This window comes from Plectropomus leopardus, chromosome 10 (assembly GCF_026936395.1).
Source record: "Plectropomus leopardus strain MGB_pleo_1.0 chromosome 10, ASM2693639v1, whole genome shotgun sequence".
Lineage (NCBI taxonomy): Eukaryota > Metazoa > Chordata > Actinopteri > Perciformes > Serranidae > Plectropomus > Plectropomus leopardus.
Genome location: NC_142185.1, coordinates 20864496 through 20890110, shown reverse-complemented (window position 1 = coordinate 20890110; position 25615 = coordinate 20864496). Strand labels below are relative to the sequence as shown.

General features: G+C 39.2%; 1 protein-coding gene across 6 annotated transcripts in view; it reads right to left on the bottom strand.

Moving 5' to 3' along the window:
* Positions 1-25212, bottom strand: part of osbpl6 (oxysterol binding protein-like 6) — a 53281-nt gene extending 28069 nt beyond the window's left edge. For 3 of the 6 annotated variants that reach the window (XM_088083263.1, XM_042494470.2, XM_042494472.2), the window contains exons 1-4: positions 24912-25211; positions 12796-13041; positions 1636-1758; positions 1171-1224 (exon numbers count right to left, since the gene is read on the bottom strand). In XM_088083263.1, the coding sequence (XP_087939389.1) occupies positions 1171-1224; positions 1636-1758; positions 12796-12942 (324 nt within the window). In that variant the 5' untranslated portion in view covers positions 12943-13041; positions 24912-25211. Of the gene's footprint in view, positions 1-1170; positions 1225-1635; positions 1759-12795; positions 13042-24911 lie in introns of all 6 variants that reach the window. The other 3 variants (XM_042494469.2, XM_042494471.2, XM_088083264.1) reach the window with 2 other exon arrangements.
* Between the last annotated feature and the right edge of the window lie 403 nt (positions 25213-25615).

The window sequence follows — 25615 nt, the reverse complement described above, 5'->3', positions numbered from 1 at the left end:
TTTGACCTTTGACCATCAAAATCTAAACAGATCATTATTGAGTCCAGGTAGGTGTTTTTGTCAAATCTGAGTAAATTCCTGTAATTCGTTATTCAGTTATTGGATTAACGAGAATGAAATGCATGTATCTACGGACATAGCGGTCACTAAAATTGACCCATAATAAAAACTATTAAATAGACAGTGCTGCGTATTTGTTTTTTAACTAATTGATTGGATCAAGTAATATATGGTAAAAATGTGCATGAAGGTGCAGAAAAAAATTATATTACAGAGTCATTAAGTGAAGGTGCACCTCACTCCAAATTTACACTAAATTTGGCAAGTTCACCATTGGCATCAAATGCAGCACATGTGGAAAACTGCTTGACTCACTGCAACTCATAATCTAAACAGCAGAATGAGAACTTGTGAGTTATTACAGCAATAATAGAAACACACACAATAATGCTACAAGCTGCAGTATGACTGCAGTGAGATTACAGGTGATAGTACACTGAGAAACATTCACTAAATCTGACATATGAACTGCAAAGATTTACTGCTTTACTTTTCCTTGCATTTTGTTTTTGTTTTTTCCCCATCTTGGTTTTAGACTTTTGGTTGTACATAACATGTCAAGATGTCTTTTGGGCTTTTGAATTTTTTTTCCTAAGAAAATTTTCTGGGCATCTTTCCCTTCGCTGGATAGATGACAGTACAGAGGCCGACAGGAAGCACAGGGACAAAGAGGCGGTGCTACTTGCAACAAAGAACCCCAGATAGAGTTATACCAGTAAGCATCTGGCTTTAAGACATTTTGGTATGGCCAAAATGATTAATCAACTATTCAAAAATATGATCAACAAATCTAATCCATGTAAATAATCATTAGTTACAACCCTACAGACAACACTTGTGATCTTGATAAAGGTCTAAGAACGGAGAAAAATAAAGTGAGAACAAGTGATCCGCAATGTGCCTGAGTCTTTGGTTTCTTCAAAGTCATGTGTTATGTTTCCATTTTGCCCCAAAAATTCTAGCTTTCCTGCAAAGTGACATGGCGTGCTGAAACACACTGAACATCATGACCCCCGCTGCAGATGTTTCTGCTGACTCATTGTCGAGCCGAGCTGATGTCAGGCCAGGCTGCCCTGTGTCTGCCTGTGGGTTATAGTCAGGGTTACTTACATCAATAGGGGACTTGGAGTACTTCAGGATACCATTGTCCAGAACAAAAAAACGCTGCAGAGAATGTAAGCACAGAAAAAATGCATTGGTTAAATAACAAGAAAGGTAGCAATTGAATATAGATCCCATTGGACTGGTTTATATCGTGGACTTTGCATCTATTCTCTCATAGCTGCAGGCTCTGTGTGTTCTGTAGTGTTTTGAGTTTAAATATGCCAGCAACAGGGACTGGTTTCCACTGGTGTTCCAGTGTTTGGAGAAAACAACAGTTAAGCTGATGCTGAAGGTGGTGACTTCAAAAGAAATGCTCAGTATGCTTGCGGAAGAGGCCCAGAGAGAGCAAAGCAAGGTGCATGAAAAGGGGAACTTATTTCTTTACTAGACAGCAAACTGTTTAACATTCAAGGAGCAGCTGTTTCTGAATGTGTTTTTCCACCAGTGTTTCGCTTTGCCTGTGGATCTTACCTTGTGCCAGCCTTTCAGGGGCCATTTCCGCTTCTTCAACATAAAACCCTCGTGTTTATCAGGCCTCTGGACGTTGCTCTGGCCAATTTTCAGCCCCTCAATGATTTCCCAGCTGTCTGCCTCCTGGAGAGGAATAAAAAGACAAATTGTGTCAGAACAAATCCCCTCACACCTCTAGAATAGGAAGAAAACAGGGGATACACTTGCCGTGATAAAAAGAAAAGACGCTCCTGTTATGCCCACAGTCTGATAGACGAAAGAAAACCACAGAAATACACTTCACACTTCTTTATTCTCCTGCCCCTGTTCTACACATTTTAAGAAATACTGCCCCATTCAAATTCCTCCTGCTCCCTCAGCATTTCCACTCCATTAGCTTTCTCCTGACTGCGCTCTTCCTGCTGCTCGTGGGTCTGTAAATCAAAGTGACGCCTCTGGAGTGGAGGGACAGCAAAGTCAGGCAGGGCCAGGTAAAACATCACACTGTCGTCCCACTCGGGGGGGACACTGGGAATGATGGGATCACAGCTTTGATGGCAGAAAATGTCTCCGAAAAGATAAAAACCATTTTGCTGTACTTTTCCAACATGATGCATTCAGCATTTTTCAGAGGTTATATTGTGTGCAAGTTCGAAAACTGACATGATAACTTTCCTTGCACCTGTCGCATCCACTTCCATGTTTGCAGGGCTGTCAAAACTAAATCAATTAGCCCACTACTACCTGTCACTGCGTGTGTGAAGGCAGACTCTCACAAACTGTCGACGGCCTGGAGCACACACTCCCGCAGCAGGAGTCTCCAAATGACGAGGAGGCAGAGGGACGAAGAGGTGTGCTAGCTAGTTTCTCCTAGTGAACAAAGAGACAGTGAAAGTGCGGCAAGGAGGTGCTGAGCCAATCAACATCCTGTGCAAAGCTCTACAATGAAGTAAGATTTGACCTATTTTAATTTTTGGTTTTAAAAATCAAATGTAATCAATATGTGGTGGTTAATACTGATATTATGGTAGACCACTACAAATAAATGATTTTAAGCACTGATATTTATATTTGTTTATAATTTCTTTATTGTCATTTCACAAAAAAAACCCAATAAATTTAAGACTGAATACCTAGTATTACCTGAAGAACAAATGCCCAAATAGTCAGTCAAAAATTTGCTAAAAATGTGTTCTGTATGTTCTCAGTAAACTATAAATATGTTTTCAATTGTTCTGGTCAATAAAAAAATGGTTTTCTTCAATATCAATTTGCTAAGAGTTTTTGTATGGTCTTAATTTAATAATGTGTTTATGGTCTTGATTAACAAAATTAGCTTTCTATAGCCTTGGCTTACATAAAATGTAAAAACCACATTTAGCATTTATAAAGAGTATATTAACACTTATAACACACTGTAATGTAGTGATAGGCAGACATTAGCTTTTAATAATGTATTTTTCAACAACTGTAACTACTCCTGTGCACACCCATTAGTGGAGGCTTGTATATTAACAGCTAAGAAATGACAACAGTAAAACATAGTTGTTATCATTTAAAATATGTCCTCATAAGTAAAGTTACAGTTGTTCACAAATACTGCCTGTACATGAATTATCACTTAAACAAGTAATTTTAGCTGTGTACAACATTATTAAGTGTTATCCTGTCACCGTCACTTATTTAAAATGCACAAAAAAGGTGATATCATGAACTTCTGTGCACTAATCAGGAGTGAACACTTTAATGAAATTCCAATGACATCTGCTGGGCGGTTTGCTAATGTTACCAGACCACAGTCAATAACACCTGATCAAACACAGACACACAGTCCTGATGGAGCAAATTGGCTTTTTTTCCACAAGTGTTGTACTCCAAAAAGCAACAATGCTTGATTCCACTTCCCCGCACTCAACTTTGATTGTTGATTATTTGATTGTTAATATCTAATGATAGATAAAATATTTTCCTGTAGCTTCAAAAAAGTCCTACAGAACTGTACTTGGCTGTGTTTCAAACATTTAGCTGGAAAACGCAACCTTGATATATTTATATGGAGCATTTAGAGTCAAGAAAAAGTGGTAGTGACAACTTTTACTCACAGTGCAACTAATAGTCTGACTGCACCACGGTGCACCACTGTTGTAGTAAAAAGCATTAACATTGAGTAGCAATTTCTAAACATGACATGAGCCGTCTATTTTTGGGCAGTTATCCCAGACTCAGATTAAGTAAAATATTAATAAAATGGAACAGATCTAAATGTAATTTTGGTGAAGTAGGCCAGTTTTTAATTTCATACTTGAATCAGCCTCGAAGGCAAAACCCACAACTTAACATGCACAAGCATCTCCGGAAAACACCAAATAACAGCCCGTGGCTCCTCACTGCTCGGTGTGATGTTGCGACCTTCAAGACAGCTCATCGGGTGTGTGTTACGACACCCGACCTTGGCTTGCAGGACATTTAACAAAAGGAGACAACAGCTTGTTTAATCTAATGACTGGTCGAACAGATCTGTTCGGTAATGAGGTCATGTTTCTCCGCAGACGACAGCCGCTCCCTTCCGGTGGCCGTGTGCAGCTGAGGAGACGGAGGAGCTCGACTTCATTAGCCAAATTTACGTCACCATTTGAAGCAATCATATTCTAAAAGGTAGCAGTCTCATTATGCTCAAAGCGATTATGTATGCCGTGATCAGTTGAACTTAACTACATTAATGTGAAATGATCGATATATTAACGCTTCTGAATTTAGACCATAACGGCCTCACTCATGATGAGCGCCCTCCCAAAGAGGCCATAACAAGCAGCAGTCTGTGAGAAACCCTTTGGACAAACTTCCTGTTGTGTTATCTGCGGCATTACAAACAGACTCTCAATGCTCTCTAAATTGATAAATCAATACTTCACTAAATAAAGAATGGCTTCTGCTGCAAATATTGCGAGTCAATGCACTTTCCTGGGTTTTAAGATCTGGACCATTAATGATATAAATCGACAAATTCTTCATGAGGAACAGTCCACTCAACCTCCGGCTCCACATAAACAACAAAGTATATGCCAGATATCGGTTTGTATGGAAATTACTGCCACAGTCAGAGGATTTGCTTTTGTTATTTGACCCTGAAAAACAGAACTGAATTAAGCCAAAGTGATTTCCTGCACTCTGCTCACATTCATTGATCTCATTGCAGAATAATTTAAAGCTGAATGAGCCAGTCCCTCTTGGTGAGTTTAGCCCTTTAATAAAGGATCCTGACTCAGTAAGAGGCCGTCTGCTTCACAATGTCAAGATCTGAAAAGGTTTGCTCCACAAGCTTGTTCGTTTGATAGTGAATAACTTTAACTTGATTCAGCTTTTCTGTCTTTTCCAAGTATCCGTTAAAGAAATACAGTATAACACTGCTGGAAAGACGGCATTTTAAAAAAGCTAAGCTGTATATGCAGTGGAAAGATGCAAATACTTTTGAATTTAGTTCTACATAAGCAGAGAAAACGGAGAAAAAGGAAGCTTTTGCTCCTTTATAACTACCATCAATAAATGCTCACACTGGTGGGTGACGTAATCCAAACTCATATATGTGAAATAATTGCGTCCGGCTGGCAAGAAACAATCTTGTATTACATTAAAACGGTGAAGTAACACATGCTTCTGAAAACATTTGAGGGGAGAAACAGGCAAAGCAGTAACAGAATCTTGGTTTATATTTGATTAGCGTGGCCTAGTTTTACCATTTGATCTCAGCTTTTTTTGGTCTCTGTTTTCACTGTGCAGGAAGCAGTACGGCACCCACCTCCTGTTCACAAACTCTCGCTATTACAGCTAAACATGGCACTAAAATTTGTTTTGAAAGAAATGTTTGGCAGTTCCTAGTTTTACTGTTTGATTAAAGTTTGGGCTGAGTTTCAGAGGGAGAGACGAGGGTCTGTCTGTGGTTAGTCTTTTGCATCAATTTGCGTAATCCGACAGTTTTCCTGGGAGGGGAGCGGGGAGATCGAGGCACTGGTTCAATTGAGGGGAAGTATACCTTTAAAAAAAGACTCGAATCATATCAGTAAAGCGAAACAGTTACATGCCAGAAGAGTAAAGAAACTTTTATTATCCCGATTACAAACCAAATCAATCCTGTGTCAGTCTTCTGGTATCCACCACCTGCAGAGACACTCAGCGCTGTAGCACAGCAGACTTTTTAGTGCTGCAATGAATCAAACTATTACAGTTAAGGTGTCCCTGAGCAGGAGAAAGGACAAACACTCCTTGGGGACACCTTAGGCTAAATCAGCCCTATAAATATCAGCACAACACTTCTGATGACAAGCTTCTCTGACACATCTGCTTCTCCCACAGACACTCATCTACACACAGAGTAATGGTCGCTGCAGCTCCTGAAATACTGACTAACTTTAAATGCTGAACTGCACAAACACAAACCAGTCAAGTTTGAATCCAAAGATTCTGGACTTATTTCAGTTCATTTCCTACTTAACCATTAGCGTATTCAGAGTGTGATAAAACATAATGATCCAATAACAAGAGAGATAAAAATAATCAAACAGACTAATCCGTTTAATTCTTAATGGGAGTTTTTACTTTACGGGCTTACATAATCATTGATTACCCCCCAAAACAAAATAAAGGCCAGAAAAATCATTTTATTAAAGGAGCAGTGAGTAAGATTTAGGGGATTTAGTTGTGTCTTGCAGAGAGAATTTCATTGCCACCAGCTAAAACGTCTCCCAGTTATATTTCCATCAGTGTTTGTTGTTCACGAGGGTTTTACCTGGAGCTAAATTATCAGCAGAGGTCTCTTCCTCTCCAAACAAACGGACCTGGTGATTAAAACCGGTAAAAAACAGCGAATAAAGAAGTTTCACGTTACAACTCTGTTTTTCTTATCAAGTTTTGGCATATTTCATATGCAAAGATATGATGCCATTTCAAAAAGTATAAAAGCCTGGCTTTTTAAGATTCTTTGTTTCTTTTCACTAAAAATGATGATCACTAAAAAAAAAAGATGTGTCCCATTGTGATGTAATGAAAAAGTTTCTTAAAAATATGCTATGACTGTGCAGCATTGTCGGCTGCTGTGTGTAACATGGTCCCCGGAAAAAGCCAAAGGTAAATCCTCCCCAATATTCACTCCTGTTTGGTGTTTCACCTCACTATAGCTGGTTTTTCAGCGCTGGATCTCTTGGATGCCTGGTGCCTGCAGTGGATGCCTTGGTTTTGTACCTGGTCACTATTTTTTAATAAAACCTGGATATAAAAATACTTGCAGAGGGCATAGTCTCTTCAGAAAATCCCCACCACACACTTGTAACGGGAAATAAAGGATGATTGAGAAGGATTACTTCTTCATATGAGTCTATGAATTGTTTTTGTTGTTGTTGTTGTTTTGAGCAAAATTATTCCAGTTAGTTATTCCAGGATGTTTAAGTGTCATTTTAAGAGTTTTAAGCATATCTTGAATTATTATTATCATCATAACAATGCAAATCACAACTATTTTAGCCATGATGAAATTTTCATATCGTCCCATGCCTATTTTCTGGTTATTACCATGAAAACAGCCAATGTCTGACATTGGCGCAACTGATAATCATTGATTTCTCCAACCTCAAAATTTCAAAGGGAACATTCCTAAATATTAGCCGAAAACAAAACATGTGATTCCATCCATTCTTCCTTGTATCTCCAAGCCCAAAAAAACCGTCTATCCAACCAGGGACGACAGCAGCAAGTTAAAAAAAAATGGCTAGTTGCAGTGACATCCTAAATCAATGTGTAATGTCTCGCTCCACAAACTGTAAGAGAGAGCCTGTGCTTTCTGCAGGTGGCGCCTCTAATTGCTCTCATGAGGGTCTCCAGAGTAAACAGTGATCGTCAGCAGAGGGGGAACATGACATGTATTGATTACGAAATGGGGGCTGGATCTCATTAAGGCTTTCCCCCAACAAAATGCCCCACTCTCATTTTTCGTCAAAAAACTGAAGCCCAGCCAAGCTAGTTAAGGTCTTTTCTCAGCGTCCACTGTGCCTCCTTAGGACGTCCCTGGGGAAGACGTATTTTACTGCATGTTCTCTACAGCGGTCCACCAATACAACATCACACAATATAATGAAAAGATCCCACTCAAAGCACAGTGAGCAGACAGTGATGCAGTAAAACACCCCCATCATGTTTTTTTAGAGATTATTTTTTGGCTTTTGCCTTTAGAGATAGGACAGCTACAGCATGAGCGAGGGAGAGAGAGGGGATGACATGCAGCAAAGGGCCACAAGTAAGAGTCGAACCCGTGGCCGCTGCTGTGAGGACACAGCTTCTGTACATGGGGCGCCCGCTCTACTAGGTGAGCTACTGTGCGCCCCATCATCATGGTTAAAATACAAAGAGCATGCAGGTACACGCTGCGTAATGTCAATTAAGTTCATACACACTTATCTGACGTCTTCAACAATGACCTCAGCGATGTTTTCAAAGTTACTTGTAAAATAGTAATTTATAAAAGTCCATTTTTGACCTTGGGGACGGCAGTTCGGTCTCACCACCAGGTACATTTACTGTTATGGAGCTTCACATATGATTGACCCATTTGTCACGAACATCATGTAGCATAACTGAAAGCTCAGAACAGCGGCTAAATGGACCTTGTGTTAAGACTTTTTTTTCTTAATTGCAGTTTCCAAGGTCAAGAATGAACTTTTAATGGGTGTGAAAAATGGAAATCTGAGCTATGAGAACTAGGAGAAGTCCATCTGCTGAGGGAGACCATGTGATACGATTGAAAGCTCCAGAACAGCTACTAAAAAGACCTTGTGTTGAGATTGTTTTGTGAGTGACAAATCTCTTAATCTATACAGTTTATCTTAGTTTTTTTTAAATCAACTACGAAAAGACTTCTACTTAACTGAAGAACAACACTGAGGCAGATTAACTTTATAAATAAATTTCAGCAGCAGCAGTTTGAGTGAGCCACAGGGTTGGAGAAATAATCATTGGATCAGTTTGTAATTGGATCGAATTGACCTGATCAGATCAGATTGATTGAATTAGAGGAGCAAAAGCTGCAGAGGTATGTTAAAGCAAACTTTTAGACCCAGTGCGGGACCACGGAGTGTGGGGTATCCATGGGAACACAGCCGGATTCATCAAAAGTCGATGGAAAAACAAACACTAAAACGAGAGCCCTGTAGTCCTCAGAAATGGAGTGTGCTATTTCTAAATTAATAACTGAACTGTTAAGTTTCACTTTTACTGCACTTGGGGTTCTGCTGCTCCATCTGTGCCCAGAGTATGTTCCTTGCCCTGAATAACTGAAAGTTAATTCTATTTTACAGTAAACGTAAAATAGAAAATCAATATTTGGTCGCAAATGCTGATATTGTACCGCCACAAATAAATGAATGTGTGGGAAACCCTGCATTTGAAAAAGTAAAATTACAAAACAATAAAAAACAAACAAACAGAAAATCAATTTGTGGCGGTAAATGATGATTTTGTGGCGGCAGGCAGAAAGAGAAAGAGACCACGACACATACAACAGAAGCTCAACACGTAGACTGTGGCTGTGGGTGTTGTGGTTTTGGTCTCAGTTTCTGAAATGTTACAGCCCTAGTCAGTGATATTCACCATCTATTATTAGGTTTCCTTGTGGTTGCAAAGGAAGACATAACCTTTTCTTGAACACCTTCATCTTTCACCAACATGGAGGGATAACAACTGAAACTTGACCTGATATAACATGGGTGAGGGAGGTGTGGGTGGAGGACAACAGTCCCCTACAGCTCCACATCACACTGCAATCAGTCCAATCAAACAGCAGAATGGAAACAAAACCCCTGTACACATACTTGGTTTCACTAGGACGTATGTCACAATATGGAGGCTAAAGGCACTTTCCTCTCGTTTTACTGTGACTCAACGTGTCTTAAAATGTCTTTCATGTGCCTTTTTATAATGTTTGGGAGCTAAAACCTCTAAGAAATCTGAATAAAACACTGTTTTTGAACACTGCACCTGCCTCTGCAGTTGATACATCAGGTGTAGGATCGCCCAAAGACGAACTGCTGCATCACTTAGAGAACACCGCTACATCGTAACTCAAAACAACTGCAACAATTAAGAACTGATTCCCAATTAAATTCACAATGTTCAGCTGATTCCTTCAATACGTCGCTGATTATCTTGAGGTCTTGATCAAGCAGGTGTGCAAAATTTAAGGGAACCTACTTGACAAAGACTTTGCTATCTCAGCGGCTGCCTCTTTGGAGCGTACCTGACTTCATTAAGCACATAAAAAGAGATGAATAAGAAAAGACGTGCTTGTAGATAACCTTGCTCTCTGATTTTTCCTGGCTTTTAGATTATGGAGCGTCTGGGAAATTAAACGCTGAACCCTTTCACCCATGAAGGTCTTCTTATCAAAAGCATGAAGTGACATGAAAGAAAGGAACAAAGGACAGAAGGGTTAACTGTCTGCCTCATCAAGCAGCAGGCCTTCGACTGTTCGTTTCAAACAGGCCCCATTTCTCAAACAACTCCCTTTTCTCCTCCGAGAGCCAACGGACACATGCTGGGCTCCCACACAGAAATACCAGAGTGTGCCACATGTTCAGTAGAGCACCAAGCCTCCGCCTGTCCCTCATGAAATATTCATCACCCAGTGCCGTCAGAAAAGTTGTGATGTCAGAGATTCAAGTTTCGGTGTCCAGTTTCTGCGCCGCCACAGTGACACAGCAGCTCAGTGAGGTGAGGCGAGCGGGGGGCTTTAGATGACTTACTGCAGGGGTTAAGTTTAAGCACTTGTCCTTTGAACTGTGAAATAAGAGTGTATCTCATTGTTCACCACGCCTCTGCAAGGTTTTTACTTACTAACCAAGGAATTAGCGCTGCTTTATCTTCGCTGATTAGTCATCTAATCAGCGGATAAGGGTGCGTAGGGTTAATAGTCGATTAGTCTTTTTCTAATGGCCTTGTAACGGTACATATACTTTTCACCATCAGTCATTATCAGACTCTGTTCTGTATGGCTGAATTCATCCTCAGAGAGAGGATAGAGAAGCAATTGCCAAATTTAACTTATCTGTTAGTTGAAGGTGTCCAATGACCATTAAATTGGACAGAAACTATTAGGATGAACACTTTGAAACCTGAGCAAATTGGCTTGATTTCTTAGAAAAACATGGGAGGAAGGCATTGAGCAACTTAACAAGAAATGACCCAAAATTAGCAAGAAATTTGTAAAAAAAAAAAAAAAAAAGGTTGCAAGAAAATTACCTGAAATTTGCTTAAAAAAGAAAGCAAGCAAGAAAGAAAGGAAACAGACACAATGTTTTAATCTAATTTTAAATATACAATTATAATAATTATATACGGAAAGTTTTCTTGATTTTTTTCTTCGTCATTTTCTAATGAAACTCACTTTCTTTTTTTAGTTTAGGTCATTTACTTGTCCCTTTTTAATATTTTTTTTTGCGATTAGCTGGACATTTCATGCGAAGTTGTTGATAGCCTTTTACCCATGTTTTTGAAAGAAATCTTATTTCAAAGGTCTAAATACTTGAAAGGCATTAAACGCTGTACAAATAGAATCTGGCCAAATTTCTTCCAGAGCGGGTGTTATTTGGTGATCATTAATTGCCAAAACAATCAATAATCTGGCTGCTGGATGGTTGAATGGTTCTCTGGCAAACAACTCTGGAGTACTCTGTCTGTGGCTACTGTCGTCTTCTCTGGGACTGTACTGTGATGGAAATAAAACTCAACTTCATTGCAAAACTGGCAAAAGATATTGTCTGCATCTTCTCAGCCATCTGTCAATATGTGTCCATTTTCTTCAGGCTTGACGCCAACAGTAGAACTGCTTGACGTAATGCTGGCTTTCTGTTTTTGTCAGCATTTTTTAAGAATCCATTCATCTTGCTTAAAACTACTGATTTGGAATTAGGGATGTCAGTTTCGGGTACATTTTTCTTCCAAAAGTCTGACACTCATTAACTGGTTACTGACCAGTTCATTTGTAGGAAAAAATAAGATGTGAAATACAAACTGTGTTTCTTTTTTGTCCGGCATGTCACTGACTCAGTGAGCTTTAGCGTTGCATTTCAAAGCACTATGTTTTGAGAGGTGGTAAAATCTTAATGTGCTGTGATGTAAATGTCCCTTTATTAAATTTTCTGTTGGCTCTGCTGACAGCCGGCCAGCCATATTATCATGTGTAAACACGGCCACTGCCCAGCCTCCTGTCTCCTCGGCTGCTCTGCACAGTGCATCACCCAGGTCAGGTGGGAGCTAACATAAGCTAACTAGCGCTCATTCCTCATTAAGTGATCAGCTGGTAACACTATCCTGGTGGCATAATGTGTTACTGCAGGAAAATTATGTCCCCGGTCTTCCCCCAAGTCACCCCATTGAGCAAGTGGCTTCATTTGGAGCGCGTAACATCTTCAGCATTGTTAACCATGTTAGCAGCATTACCTGTGCTAACTGCTAACTGGGGTGACAGAGCTAACAGTGAGAAAGCGGTAATAACGAATGAACTGTTCTGCTGGCAAGCTAGCTCCCTTTAGACCCAAGTCGGGTGCAGCGGTGTAATCTAAGAGAAGCAAAATCAACTATTAGACCAACATGCGTAACCACTAAAAATATTCTCAGCAGTTCACTGATTAACGGTTAACTGTTCCTACTTCGAAACTTACACCAAAACAATCCAAATAGACAGAAAGTACAGCAGGTAAGAGGAAAATAATGTGTTATATAATTTTGGGGTGAACAGTTCCATTAGCACAATATAAAATATTAATAAAAATGTCTGTCCAGCATTAGTCCACAAATTAGGTTTAGGACAGCCCTTTGAGGAAAACACTATCTGCACATATGAAACAACTGCAGAGAAAAATTGGGGAAGTTGATTTAATAAAAACTAACTGAGTCATCACATTATAGTTTTTAATGTTTTGTTTCACACATTAAAAATCCTGAATTAATATTTCATGCAAAACTATTTCCTGCCAGTTCCCTTCTATCTGCTTGTTTTTTGTTGCATAAACTGTCTCACTGACAAGAGAAGCCCAAAATAATATCCACTCCTCTCTGCATTAACTCTGCTCAAGTTACATTAATTCAAAGTGCTTCTATCTCTAGAGACTATTTCTATATAGATCCTAGTCAGGCAATTACCTGCCGGCTGTCGCGCTGAGAAGAAGATGAGGAGGAGGCGCTCTTGTGAACTGGCGTGGAGGTCTTGTTGACTGGCATGGAGGCCCTCTCCTCAGAGCTCAAGGTGCGGCCGTGGGGCCCTCGCTGGTAGTGTTGGTGGTGAGACATGGTGGGCACCAGTTGACTCTGTGGACCCTCCTCAGCACTGGGCCCTGCAGATCAGGAGCATCCTCTTACACTTCCTCACACTCACTGCTTTCTGTTCATCTAGAAAGAAAAAAGGCAGGAAGTTACACTGTTGCACCTCCTTCACCTTCCTCTTTCTATCGCAGTCAGTGCTGTTGTTTATACCAAAGACAGAGCCGCACTGTCATTCATCAAACGAATGAAGAAATGAGCGTCTGGGCCTCTCCTCGGCTTTAAGAACTACCCTCCATCAATTTCAATATGTTAATCCGACTCAAAGATGCTAAGTCGAGACACCCTGGTCCATTCTTTGAAGCATGGGTTTTTAAGATTCTCCTCATTACATGTGCATTACTGGGCAAGCCTTACATCAAGTTTGCTGTCAGATTAGTGCAGGAAATCCTCCCAATTCAGAAGCTGCAACATGAGATACTGTAGCATTTTTGATTGACAAATAGAGCAATGTGCTAGTTGTTCCAACTGTAGCCTACAGTGCACTGACTTGAGTATCTAACTGTGTCCACTTTCAGTTAAAGGCACAGTATATGAAAGGGATGCACACAAAGTCTCAGCCAGTACTGGTGTTTAAAAAATGATTTGGCTGATAACTACTATAAATGTGATCATATTGTTGTTTATTTTGTTTTTGTTGTTATTTCACCCCCCTTTTGTGCCAGGGAAACAAACATATCTATATTATACCCTTCATTACACTACCTTTAATGAGCACAAATTTGATCATACACATTTTTGAAACAACTTGTGAAATAAGAGTTTTTTTCACATAAAAAACATCTTTAACAAAAACTGCTTCAAAAGCCTTTTCGCTGTATAATATCATTATCATATATGTCTATTTTTTATTGCTGTGAAAATATCAACCAATTATTCCTTCAAACATCTCTACGTTATTCAAGTTTTCTGCCAAAAACTAAATTTTACATAGAATGTTACAATTTACTTTTGCTTAATACTCATTTTTACCAAAGAGGGCAGTTAGTTGCGGCCGCTGGCTGCTAGCAGTAAATGTTACCGAGCTCTTCTCCTGCAGATTTTCAACAGAGATTTGTTGCTCAAAATGCAGCAACTGAAGTCGCTCCCCTTTTTGAAACTAACTCCTCCATCATGGAGTCAGTAGCAATTTAGCTTTGGGAATGCTTGTTGTTACTGTGTGTAACATATGACGTCATTATGTCAACAATTCAGAATATCACCGTAGTCACAATATTTAAAAAATAAAATTATACTGGTATTATTGTGAACAATATGATACAGCACACCCCTACCAACATGAGCCACGCTATGATGAAAATAATCACTGCTTGTAACCTTACATCTTTCCATGGGCACTGACCTGTTTACAATCAGGAAATGTGGCAGATAACTGCTTCAATTTGACTGTTGTCACAGCTTCCACTGCAGAAGACTGAGATCATCCACAGGACTTTGTAACACAAATCCTCATCCAATTATGACTCTGATAATGATGGTCATTAGATGAGGGTGCAAATCAGAATGTACAGCTCTACTCTGCAGTCACAAACCAGTGATAAGTAATTTGCACACAAGCCAAAGCACCAACAATAACAATATCCACTGATTTAAGCTGTGAAACCTCAGTCATTGTTCACGGACTAAATTTTGAATATATATCATGGATTAAAAATATCTGGTTAGCCTTCTGTTCAGATGGCAACGGGGGTGCCCCTTTTTGTTGATAGCTATGGCACCATGCTGCTCCACGCTGACACCCGTGATACTGCCTGCAGTGGTGCTGTGTAATTGTCGAAGCTCTCAGGAGGTCTCAGTGCTGATAAAACATACATCGATTGCTAGATAGTGGAAAAACAAACAGATAAACAAACCCTGCTTAATTTAGAAACCGAGTCACTTGGTGAGAGGATGTTATTGTGTCTTTACAAGGACAAATAGCACAATAGTTTTGATAAAATACCTCAATGTTGATCATGTGACTTCACATCCAGATGATGTAGTATTTACAAACAAGGACAGGTTGAGAAACAGAAACAAGTAATGTGCACATGATAAATAAAAGTATGAAGTATTCGTTGTTATTTACAACAGCTGCACATTAATCATGTATAGAAGAAATCCCTGTTGCACTGGTTTATTAAGTGCTGCACTTGATGGCAGGATTTTCAGGCTGTGTAGCTTATCTATAACAGATTACGCTACCTTAAAAGTATAGAATACAGGATCTTCGGTTACTGCTTGTAAACACACTCACCAGCGAAAGTGAAAGCAAAAGTCACTCTCATCACTCAATCATGTGATCCTATTAGAGATTTGAGTGAAATTTTGTCATTTTTAGCTCATGATTTCACGAGTTTTAACCAAAAATATGTTTATGTACATGCTGACGTAGAGGCATAGAAACAGGCACAAGACAGAGTATCTGCAGAGCCTGAAACAGATTACTTCTGTATGTGTCTATTCACTGTTTTTTTATGAAAATCCTGCATAGCGTACCATTAAGTTTTAGGAAGTTATGATGGATATTTTTGACTTTTTTTTTTTTAATCATCAAATTAAGAAAATAACCGTAAGCTGCAGCCCCAGGTAAGTCTCATATAATGACACAAAACTATATTGCTAAATAGTGCATATCTACTGTAAGTTCTACAAAATGTTTTGGCATTATTACATATATTACTGTATATTATAATCATAAGTAGTATTTTCATGGCAACTAAATGACGCCGAAGACTAATACAGAAAACAGTGAGGCAGTGCAGGATTGTGAGGCTGTGTTCACAGGCATAAATGCCTCTGGAGAACCCTGTGGTTTTAACTGCAGGATGTGTCTGTTAGATTTTCCCATATGTATGGGAAACTCCCCGAGTCCAGTGAGCAGCTCTGCACACTTCAGCAGACTCCACTCTCTCATGCAACTGTGCAGTATACTCACACACTGTAATCTATAATTTAGATCCTTTAACAACGTCATCATCCCTGCCCTGCCTTAAGCCAACCAGAATCTAAGCTACTAAGACAAGGCGCTAAGTCCATTGAGATAGAGTACTCCACTTAGCCTATTTAATAGATCCACTCTCCTTGACCTAATAAGGAAGCAGAAGGGAAGAGTATACCAAATTCACACTTAACGATTGTTCACATTGAGGTTGTTTAATCACGCTTCAAAGCCTGAATCTGGAGTCCTTTCAGTGACATTAAATGTAAATTAAGGGCATGAGCAGCAATCTAGTAGCACGTGAAAGGGGTGGAAAGATGCCAAGAGAGATATAAAGCTGCCGTAAGTAAAACTGAAAACTTGTCACCAAGACTGAATGTAACTTTACCACCGTCATCGCAAATTACATGTTGTTTCACTGTACTGTAGATGTATTTAACGGAATTAAAACACACAGGGCTGCATCTACCTGTGACATTCGTTATTGATTATCTGCAGATTTTTTTTGTCGATGAATCAATTAATCACTTGATCTCATTAGAAAACACTGAAAACTGCCCATAGTATTACAGCCCCGTGGTAACGTCATCTTGTTTTGATGACCAGCAGTTCAAAACTCAATTTTTGCTTGAATGACTTAAATGACTTTTAGTCAAGGATCAATATTGCTTACTGACCAAACCGATCCGTTATCGTTTGCCCATAACGACAGCATTGCCAAGCACGGCCAACCACAGTGACGTGGAGGTAAGTTTAGTAAAATTTGGAACATTGATGTGTAGGTTTTGTTTAAAAGCACTGGTGAGCGTGCTTCCTGTTTTATGTCTCTGAACTGGGGCCCTCACTGCCTCTGTTACTAGAATGACTAACTCTTCCTGAATTTTTAAAAGACCTATCTTTTTAATTTGGAGTAACATTACAGTCTTAATTTTTAGTTAGAATCTTGGCTTTTAATTTATGTTATCATTGTTGCTTATCTTTATTCTATATAATTTGATTTCTTTTATTTTTATTCTATAGCCTTTTAATTTTTTTGGGGGGGGGTTAATAATCTATTTTCTTATTGTTAGAATTTTCTTGTCATGCAAAACTTTATTTAGTTGTTTGTGTTATCCTTTAAAATGTGTCTGTGTTATTTCAAATTTGCCATGTGAAGCACTTAGGGCTGCATGTTTATATGAAAGGTGCTATATAACTAAAATATAATATAATTAAAATAAAAGTTGAGTTGAGCTGTATGACTCCTGTTCAGGTGGACCACACTGGTGCTCCATACAAAGCCAGGTACTGTGTTGGGGAACGTCCGATCAGGACTTGATTAGTCATGAGCTTAATCTTCTAAATCCAGTCACCATGTTTATGGTCCTTTAAGCAGGAGGACATGGCAGGCGCTGCCATGTGGACACTAAAATGACACTTCTTAAGCACCTGGTCAAGACCTCAAGAACAGAGTCAGACTGCTGACCTCACAACGCTGTGATGTTTCTATGTTATAATGTGGTTAATATTCTGAGTCAGTGCAGTGAGGAATACAGAGTTTTTTTTTTTTCAACTTGCTATTATACTCACCAAAATATTTTTTTTATCAAAACTATTTTTGTTATTTTACTTAAGATCTGGGCATATGCTTCAAAATTATAATTATTTGAATAATACCACTGTCATATGCTTGTATACATTTTAATTTTAAATATATGCTAGAAACAAATGTAAAGTGGATTTACTACAATTGAAAATCGATAAAAAACGTGCTATTATTCATGAGTTTTGCCTGTTTCAGTTTAATTTTATGCATTGCTATCACTTGTTTGTTTGGGGTTTTTTTTTTTTACTGCAGTTGCATAATGCCTTTCCTAATGGATGGTTTTTGTTATGTTTAGTGACGGACGAGTCTGTTTTGATGTGTCTGCTTTTGCTGTGCTGCAAGCAAAATTTCCCATGTGGCACAATGAAGACAGAAAAGAAGATCATGGGGAGCTGTTTTAAGTCAGTTCATATTTAAAAATAATCTTGCATGACGCTTTATGCCAAGGGTGTCGAACATACGGCCTGTGGGCCAGAACCGGCCTGCCAAAGGGTCTAATCCAGCATACAGTTCTCTGAAAAAACAATGAATACTTATTGTAATTTTTCCTGTGCAAAATACTGTCATTCAGCAGTATCAGTGCAAAAGATTCTGTATAAGAGTCCTATCTTAAAACGCTATTGGTGTAGCCCTATTACTAAGGCACAGAGGGGTATATGGAAAAATGTACATCTAATAACAGTGAGTACTAGACTGACTGAATGTGAAAAAACTGAGACATACTGTTAGAATCGCACTTTTTTTCTTACGACATCTAAGACTATCCATCATCTGCTTAGTAAATGGATAGACATTGCAGAATATACTTCTTTACACTAAAAGAAAAGTTTGGAGATGTTGTTATTTATAGGTTATTATGCAATGACTTTACTGGTCCAGCCCACACGAGGTCAAATTTGGCTATATGTGGCCAGTGAACTAAAATGAGTTTGACACCCCTGTTTTATGCAAAAGGAATACAGTATATACCCGAAATATGAGCACCCAAATTCAGAGAATACATTTTTCAAAACGTGATAACCAGTGATACATATAAAACATAAATAACATAGTGGTCATTACATTTGTCCTTCAAACTATTAAGTTTGAATCAACCAGAATTTTCCAATATTATGTGGAATCATTTACATAACGTCCATATAATGTGATATTTTCTATTGATGCACTTTAAGCTTTAACTCCTCTAAAAATCTGACTCTGAGGTTTAAATCATCAGATGTGGTGGTGGTGTGGTGGTTTCAAGACCCTGTTGGACAAAGAGGGGCCTTCAGTCACATTAAGCCACAATGGCACTAGTGTGCAACGGTCTGAGGAACAGACTCTTCTCTCGACATTCTTCTAATGCCTCAAGTTGAAGTAAAATATCACCAAACCTGAACAACTTCGCCACATTCACTGCTACAACGTGACCAACCAAGCCCTCTTGTACTCATCAGAGCACAGATACTAAATCTACAGACCAGATGCAATAATAAAAACTTAATTAAATTTAAATCTCAATAAAACGTGCTGGTAATTGGAAGTAGGTGAGCAGCTCAATTCAGAGTAAGCAGAATTAATTTAACTGTTGTAAACACCTATCTATTTCTGGGATCAACTCCGAGTCAGGGTTTCAACAGCTACTGAGAAAGTTTAGAGAAGTGTGGTATTTTTACAACAAATGAGTCACGTTGCAAAACACCGTAAGAACTATATGTATCGCAGACAGAATATGAATCTGAAATGCTGATGTCTGAATGGCAAATTGCTGTTTTTTTAATCAATACAAAAGTTAAGAAACAACAAATAAAGTAATGACACATCATTAATCAATACAAACCTTTGGTGTGTAAACAAGAACAATTTACATGTAGGCTATATACTGTGCTGTATATCAAACAGAAGAAGAGGGGAGTGAAAAGCTCTACACAACATACTGTAGATTAATCTAAAAAAAAACTGCATTTTTGCAACATGCAGCCTCTTTGTTTGTGCTGATGCATTACACACTAAAAAGATTTTTTCATATGGAAATGAGCCTATCCTCTGACTAATTCCCCCACATTTGTGTGGCTCCACGTGCATGCAATGTCTACATAAGCAGGAAAACACTTCCACTTCCTTCAATCGTCTCTCTTGTTCAGCCAAAATGCACTCTCAGCTCAATCACGCACATTAAATAAGTTCTGTCTTTTTCATTTCATGCTCCAGAAAAGCAAGCGTATTTGGAGAGAGGGCTTTCCCGAATCAAAAGTAATGATGAAAACTGTCAGAAAGATATTTTGGGAGAAGAAAATAATCTTCTCCCAGACCAGTGCAATCAACTATGGAATGAATTTCTCACTAAATTTAAAGATTTAAGGCCACAAGTTCACACAAGGCTTATTAAATTTAAAGTCTGCCAGCTGAGTAAACGACTCTAAAGATTGGGCTTAAACAGGAGACGAGGGTTCATTTATGGAAATTCTACAGTCGCCATATATTTGCAGCCTTACTACAAAGACATTAAGGGCAATTTTCTGTTTTGTAGAACTACATTAATGGCATAAAAACATAAGTTTTAAATTTTTTCATATCAGCGAAAATCATGTGGTCGTAGTCACTGAGACCTGATGGGGGATTAGAGCTGCAAAGATAAGTCAATAAATGGATTAGTTGGTTGACAGAAATTCTAATTGGCAACTATTTTGATTATTGATGAACTGTTTTAGACATTTTTCAAGTAAAAAGAGTAGCTAAAAATGTATATATGGCTGGACAGTATATGAAATACTAAAGGCCTTTAACTTTGAAACAGGAAGGCATTCACTCACTTGTGCACTTTGTCCCACTGTTGTGGTCCAGCCCAAAAAATTCATGTAAATTCATCTTAAAATGAAGAAAAAAACATTTAAACACACAGCTGAAGGGACCGTCTTTCTCTGGAGCTGCACCAACCTATCACCTAACGCAACCCTCCCCTCTCCGGCTCTGGGCGGTGATGTACGTCCTCGAGTGAGCGGAGGAGGCTGCACAGCTATCAGCCATCGAGGCAAGTTTCAACGATTCCAATAGTTTGAAATAGTAACTAGTAATTTTAAGAAGTATTTCATAAATATAAAGAGGGTCTTCACAAAAGTTGCACTGTCTCTGCAGTAGAAGACACAAATACTTTTCAAATTGGTGCTATTTAACCACAGAAAAAAAGGACACTTTTGCTTAAGAAGTAGAAATCCTACAACTACCAGAATGCAACGCACCACACTAGACCAATAAACACTTCACTGGTGAAGTTAAGGAGAACTCATCTACATTGTTTGATACAAAGCTGGTTGAAAATTGGCAGAGTGTCCCTTTAACAAAATAAAGTTGTAAGGATTTTTAAAGGTTGTCTGCAGGTTATTTTAAGGCTATTTAAACAATTTTCAAGATCATTGATGAACAAATTTAAGACTGATTTTTGGACAAATAGTCCTTTTCTTATTTCAGCATTGTAGGTAAGTATAATTTTAAGGAGTAGAAATGAAGTCGCGTGCAGGTTTTATATAGGAATGTGGTTACTGGATTAAGTTAGGTTAATCTACATTTTGCAAACAGACATGCAAGTAAAATATTGGCTTCAGTGGTAGGTCAGTAATGTGGACTTTCAGCTTGACTAATTCTGACAAAAAGAAATTCAACATAAATTAAATTTGAATAAACATTTGTGACAATCAAGACTTCACAAATTCAAATTTGAATTGAGTCATTTGAATCTAATGACTTAAAAAGCCCAATATTTATAAAATTGAATTTAAGATATTTTCAGACTTCTTAAGGAGCTGCAAATCCCCTGCTTATTGAAGTTTGAACAGGCCCGCAAAGAGACAACCACCAGCTTCAGGTTCAGTCACCTGCACTAACAGCAATCTGCTCGACTGAAATGTCTTTGAACAACATGCTAACTTCCTACAGGCTCCAGGGCTTTTCTAGCCAAATATGTGCTGTGACCTTAGGGGGTGATGGTGACTGAGAAGTCAAATTTCTCCCGCAGGGATCAATAGAGTATCACGAATAAAGCAGTGACTATCATCTGTCCTGACGTGGGTCAAGCCAGGGAGAGCAATGCCGAGCTGTCTGGAGAGGTTTAGACCAGAGGGCTGCAGTAATCCCACTATCTGTGTGCCCTGCTCCGTGAGATCTGACAGGGATGAAGAAAATAAACTTGAGATTTAGATACCCAATATGTCAAGCAGAACTATAAGACCCAAACAAACAAATGAAAAATAATAAATTTAGAGTTCACTTCTACTTAGTATTTGGATATTTGCTACTATTAGTGCATGTAAAGCCACACAGATGTTGATAGCATCACTCACAAACATGTAATACGATGACGCATGATGGTAACTGTGGCTTAAAAGAGGTGCAAAGACATTCATGTTTGTCTTGTCACCACATCCAAGCTATCCACAACATCACATTATCGACCAGCACTCTACACTAAACCAAGTTTGCTGATCCCCCCTCTCTGTTGCATAATTAAAGTCGCCAACAAAAGCAGACTAATGTCCCAAGATTATATTACAGGGTCTTTGAGGACAACTATAGTCTGAATTTACAACTGGCTTATAATGCATATCGATCAGCACAGCAGTGTTTTGACCATTTACCTGAGCGTACAATAGCGGGCTAAAAGCATGTAGATCTTGTGTGACATCTGGAAGCAGCAAGCAGCACATCTCTTTAAAGTAGGCCTGTCTTTTCCTTTTTTTTTTGGAGGAAAAAACACTAACTGGACAGAGCCAGTTTATCCTGCGCTGCACACATTACATCATCTAGGTAAAGCTGGGTATCACACTGCAATACTTTTTAGACTGATTTGTTCCCATATTGGGATCTGTTGAGAGCTGAAAGTTGGCGGTGAATTCTTGCTCAGATCCTGTCAGTTGTTGCCTGGTGTAAACAATGATTTGTACACTTTATATTTGTGTCTTATTTAGACAAAGTCATACAGTTTTTGTGTCACAGCAACACCGATGCATCTTAGATGTTTGGCTTACTTTGTTAAAGGGATCGTTCAGAATTTTCAAAGTGAGGCTGGAGGGGGTTAGTTATCAATATTCAGGGCGTCAAATATAGTAGATGTCAGTGGGCACGCCCCCAGTTTGGAGAAGCAGGCTGGAGTCTGGAACGGAAGCTAAGCAATCTGCTGTGGAGGGGTCAGCAACTAGGTGTTATCCCTTTAAATCTTGAATTGGCGTTTTGGCAAAAAAACCCAACTTGTCAATACTCAGTAAAAAAGATATAATAGAAATCATCATTTTAGTATTGGAACTAAAATATTGACACATATCTAGAAAGTTCTAATAATGTCAAGCGCTTGCAGACAATAAAATAAGGAAACACATAACAGAGAATGAACAGATGATCCGAAACCAATCACCAAAGCAAACCAAAGGAACAGTTTTACATGAGTCATAGGCCTTAAGGGCATATATTCTGGCAACTGCTTCAATTAGTAATGCACTTTGTACTTCAATGTGTCAGCTAATTAAATGAGTAAGAAGCAGCAATTATCTGATTTACTCCCTACTGTCAACATTAATAACATGTGGCAGCAAAGTCAATCTGAATCTAATATTTTTGAGCATCAAAGGTTGGCCTCTTCTCCTCCTCCCCTCTCTCCATCAGATGATGAGGCACATGAAGCCCTGCAGAGTTCATTTGAGGGACTGTTTTTTACTTATCAGAGGAGGGGGTTGGCTGGGCTGTGACTTTGACCACCCCCTTCTAATCTCTTGGCCAGAAAAGATAAAAATAATATATGCATGATTGGAAATAATCAAAACTGGTTCATTCTGTTTGAAAACACATCCTGGAATTTTTTTGGGATTTTAATTCAAACCATGACCTTTTTTCTAAAACTTCAGGGCTATCTGACTTGAAGACCAACTTCTCCCACCATCCTCAAAATGTGAATTAATAACAAGATCTTTTCACTAATGTATATAATTATCATTTGTAGGTCATATTTCTTCCACATATACAACATGCTAATGTTGTTAGCATGAGCCTATGGGATTTTACATCGCATAAATTAGCTTAGCAGCTAGCAGACTTTTTCCTCTACTCATAACCAATTTACTATTATTTATGCTTTGGTTTACCGCTGGTTTAAGTCCATACATCTCCCGACAGAACAGCGCGGAAGTGGCCCGGCAGGTATATGGTGTTTCCTCAGTACGGCTTTTGTTTACATATGACGTGCGCTGTCTGTTGACTCGCAGTCTCTCCGAAAACAAAACATTTCCAAACTGATGATTTATTCCACAGTAAACAGCTCTCTCCTCATCATCTTTCTCTCATCTGCTCGCCATCACCTGCCAGATGCTGTGTGACGTAACATAGACTTTCAAAATAAGGGTGTGCCTGAAAGAGGATGATATGGATTGATGTTTACAATTTGCATCGCTGTTACGTGATCGTTGCTCATTTAATCGATATATCTATGGGTCGTTGCACCCCTACTTGGCACCCCTCTTTAAAGATTTTTTAAGCCTAAAGGCAATCATCAAAATCAGCAGGCTAATGTTAGGCTAAGCCCCCAGAAAGTGTGCCATGCATTGATGCAAAATTTAAATAGCGCATCCCCCTTTTTGGACCACACCTCCCCTCTCATAAATAACGAACAGTTCCTAAATGGGACAGGGACACCTTCAGCAGCAGAGTTCTTCAGGCCGGGCCAAGAAATATATCAGAAAATTAATCATCACTGCTGATCAAAGCAACATCTATTCAACAAAGCATGCCAGTGACAAACTATAGATGCATCCAGCTTCCAGTCTCCTCTGCTGTTCTTTAATTTATGTGATTCGGGGCTATTTTAAACAACTGCAAAGTCACTGGCTGACCTTCAGTTGAAAAAGGAGGCAGAATGATATTGTCGAGCAATCCTGGAAGTGACAGAAGTTGGCTAACTTTCAATTAGTTGCCTCCTCGACCCTGACATCATAATAACTGCGATATACCGGATTATGAGTGGAGACGATGTCCATCAATAATTCTGTGATGTATGAAGAGACAGGTGTCTAATGGGACGTTAGGGGAAGCCATGAAGCTCGGTTAAAAAAGGTGAAAATGTCAGTGACGCATTACATCATCACTTACAGAGTTGGGCTGTTTTATTGCTCCTCGGCAGCATCCATGTTTTGGATGGGGTCCTACTGTGATTTTGCATGTTTCGATACATGCCTGTCAGACTAGCAGCAGCTAGCTCAGTCATTGGTGGCAGGTAGTAATGTCTGACTGGTCCTCGGTGATTCACTCGGGATGCAAATACAAAATGATGAGATGCTGGGGTCTCGGTCTGAGCACCAAAACAAAGGCTGAGCACCTTATTTCGACACGGCATTTCTATGACAGGATAATGTCCTCTATTTAAACACGACTGGCATTGTTTTGAGAGAAAAGAGAGAGAGAAGCTCGTTGCCTTACCACAGATGTAATGACCATGTCTTTACAGTTCTTGGCGCAGGAAACAATTGGGGGGGTCTCCTTCACTGGGCAGATTCCCAGCCTCTCAAAGACAAACAGCGTCCATACGGATCCACGTCGAAATGTATATATTTCTTGTTTTTAAAGGACTGGTGTTGCACGGAGGCTAGAACATTATGGAAAGTCAAAAAAAGTGCTGTGCTTGCCCGTTTCCTTGAATGCGGGCTGTGATGCTCCGCTCAGCTCAGCTGCACTCCGGTCGCTCCTCCCTGCAGCAAGATCGGCTTTGAGCGGGAAGAAATCGCAGGAGTGGATCAAACACTGGCGGACAGGGGCTGCTCACAAAACACGGAGGTGGAGTCAAACAAACCTCGGACACGGAATAGCAACTTAAAACGCTGCACATGCATTGTGCATAGCACCGTTTTCATGCGTCACAGCGTGACGCACGAGTTCAGAGGTCACACATGGGGACTACTTTCCATGTTGAGGGACTGTTTCTTTACTCATCAGAGGAGGGAGTGGCACTCGTGACTTTTTTTTAATCTTGACCCTCATGAGAGCTGCCAATATTTTTCCTTGAGCCATCCTGATCGACTAGGAGAATATTCACGATCCTCATAATAACTCATATTATAATGGTATTAAAAGAGTTATTTTAGGAGAAATAAAGGTGCAGATTAAGACCAGAGAGTTGGGTATTA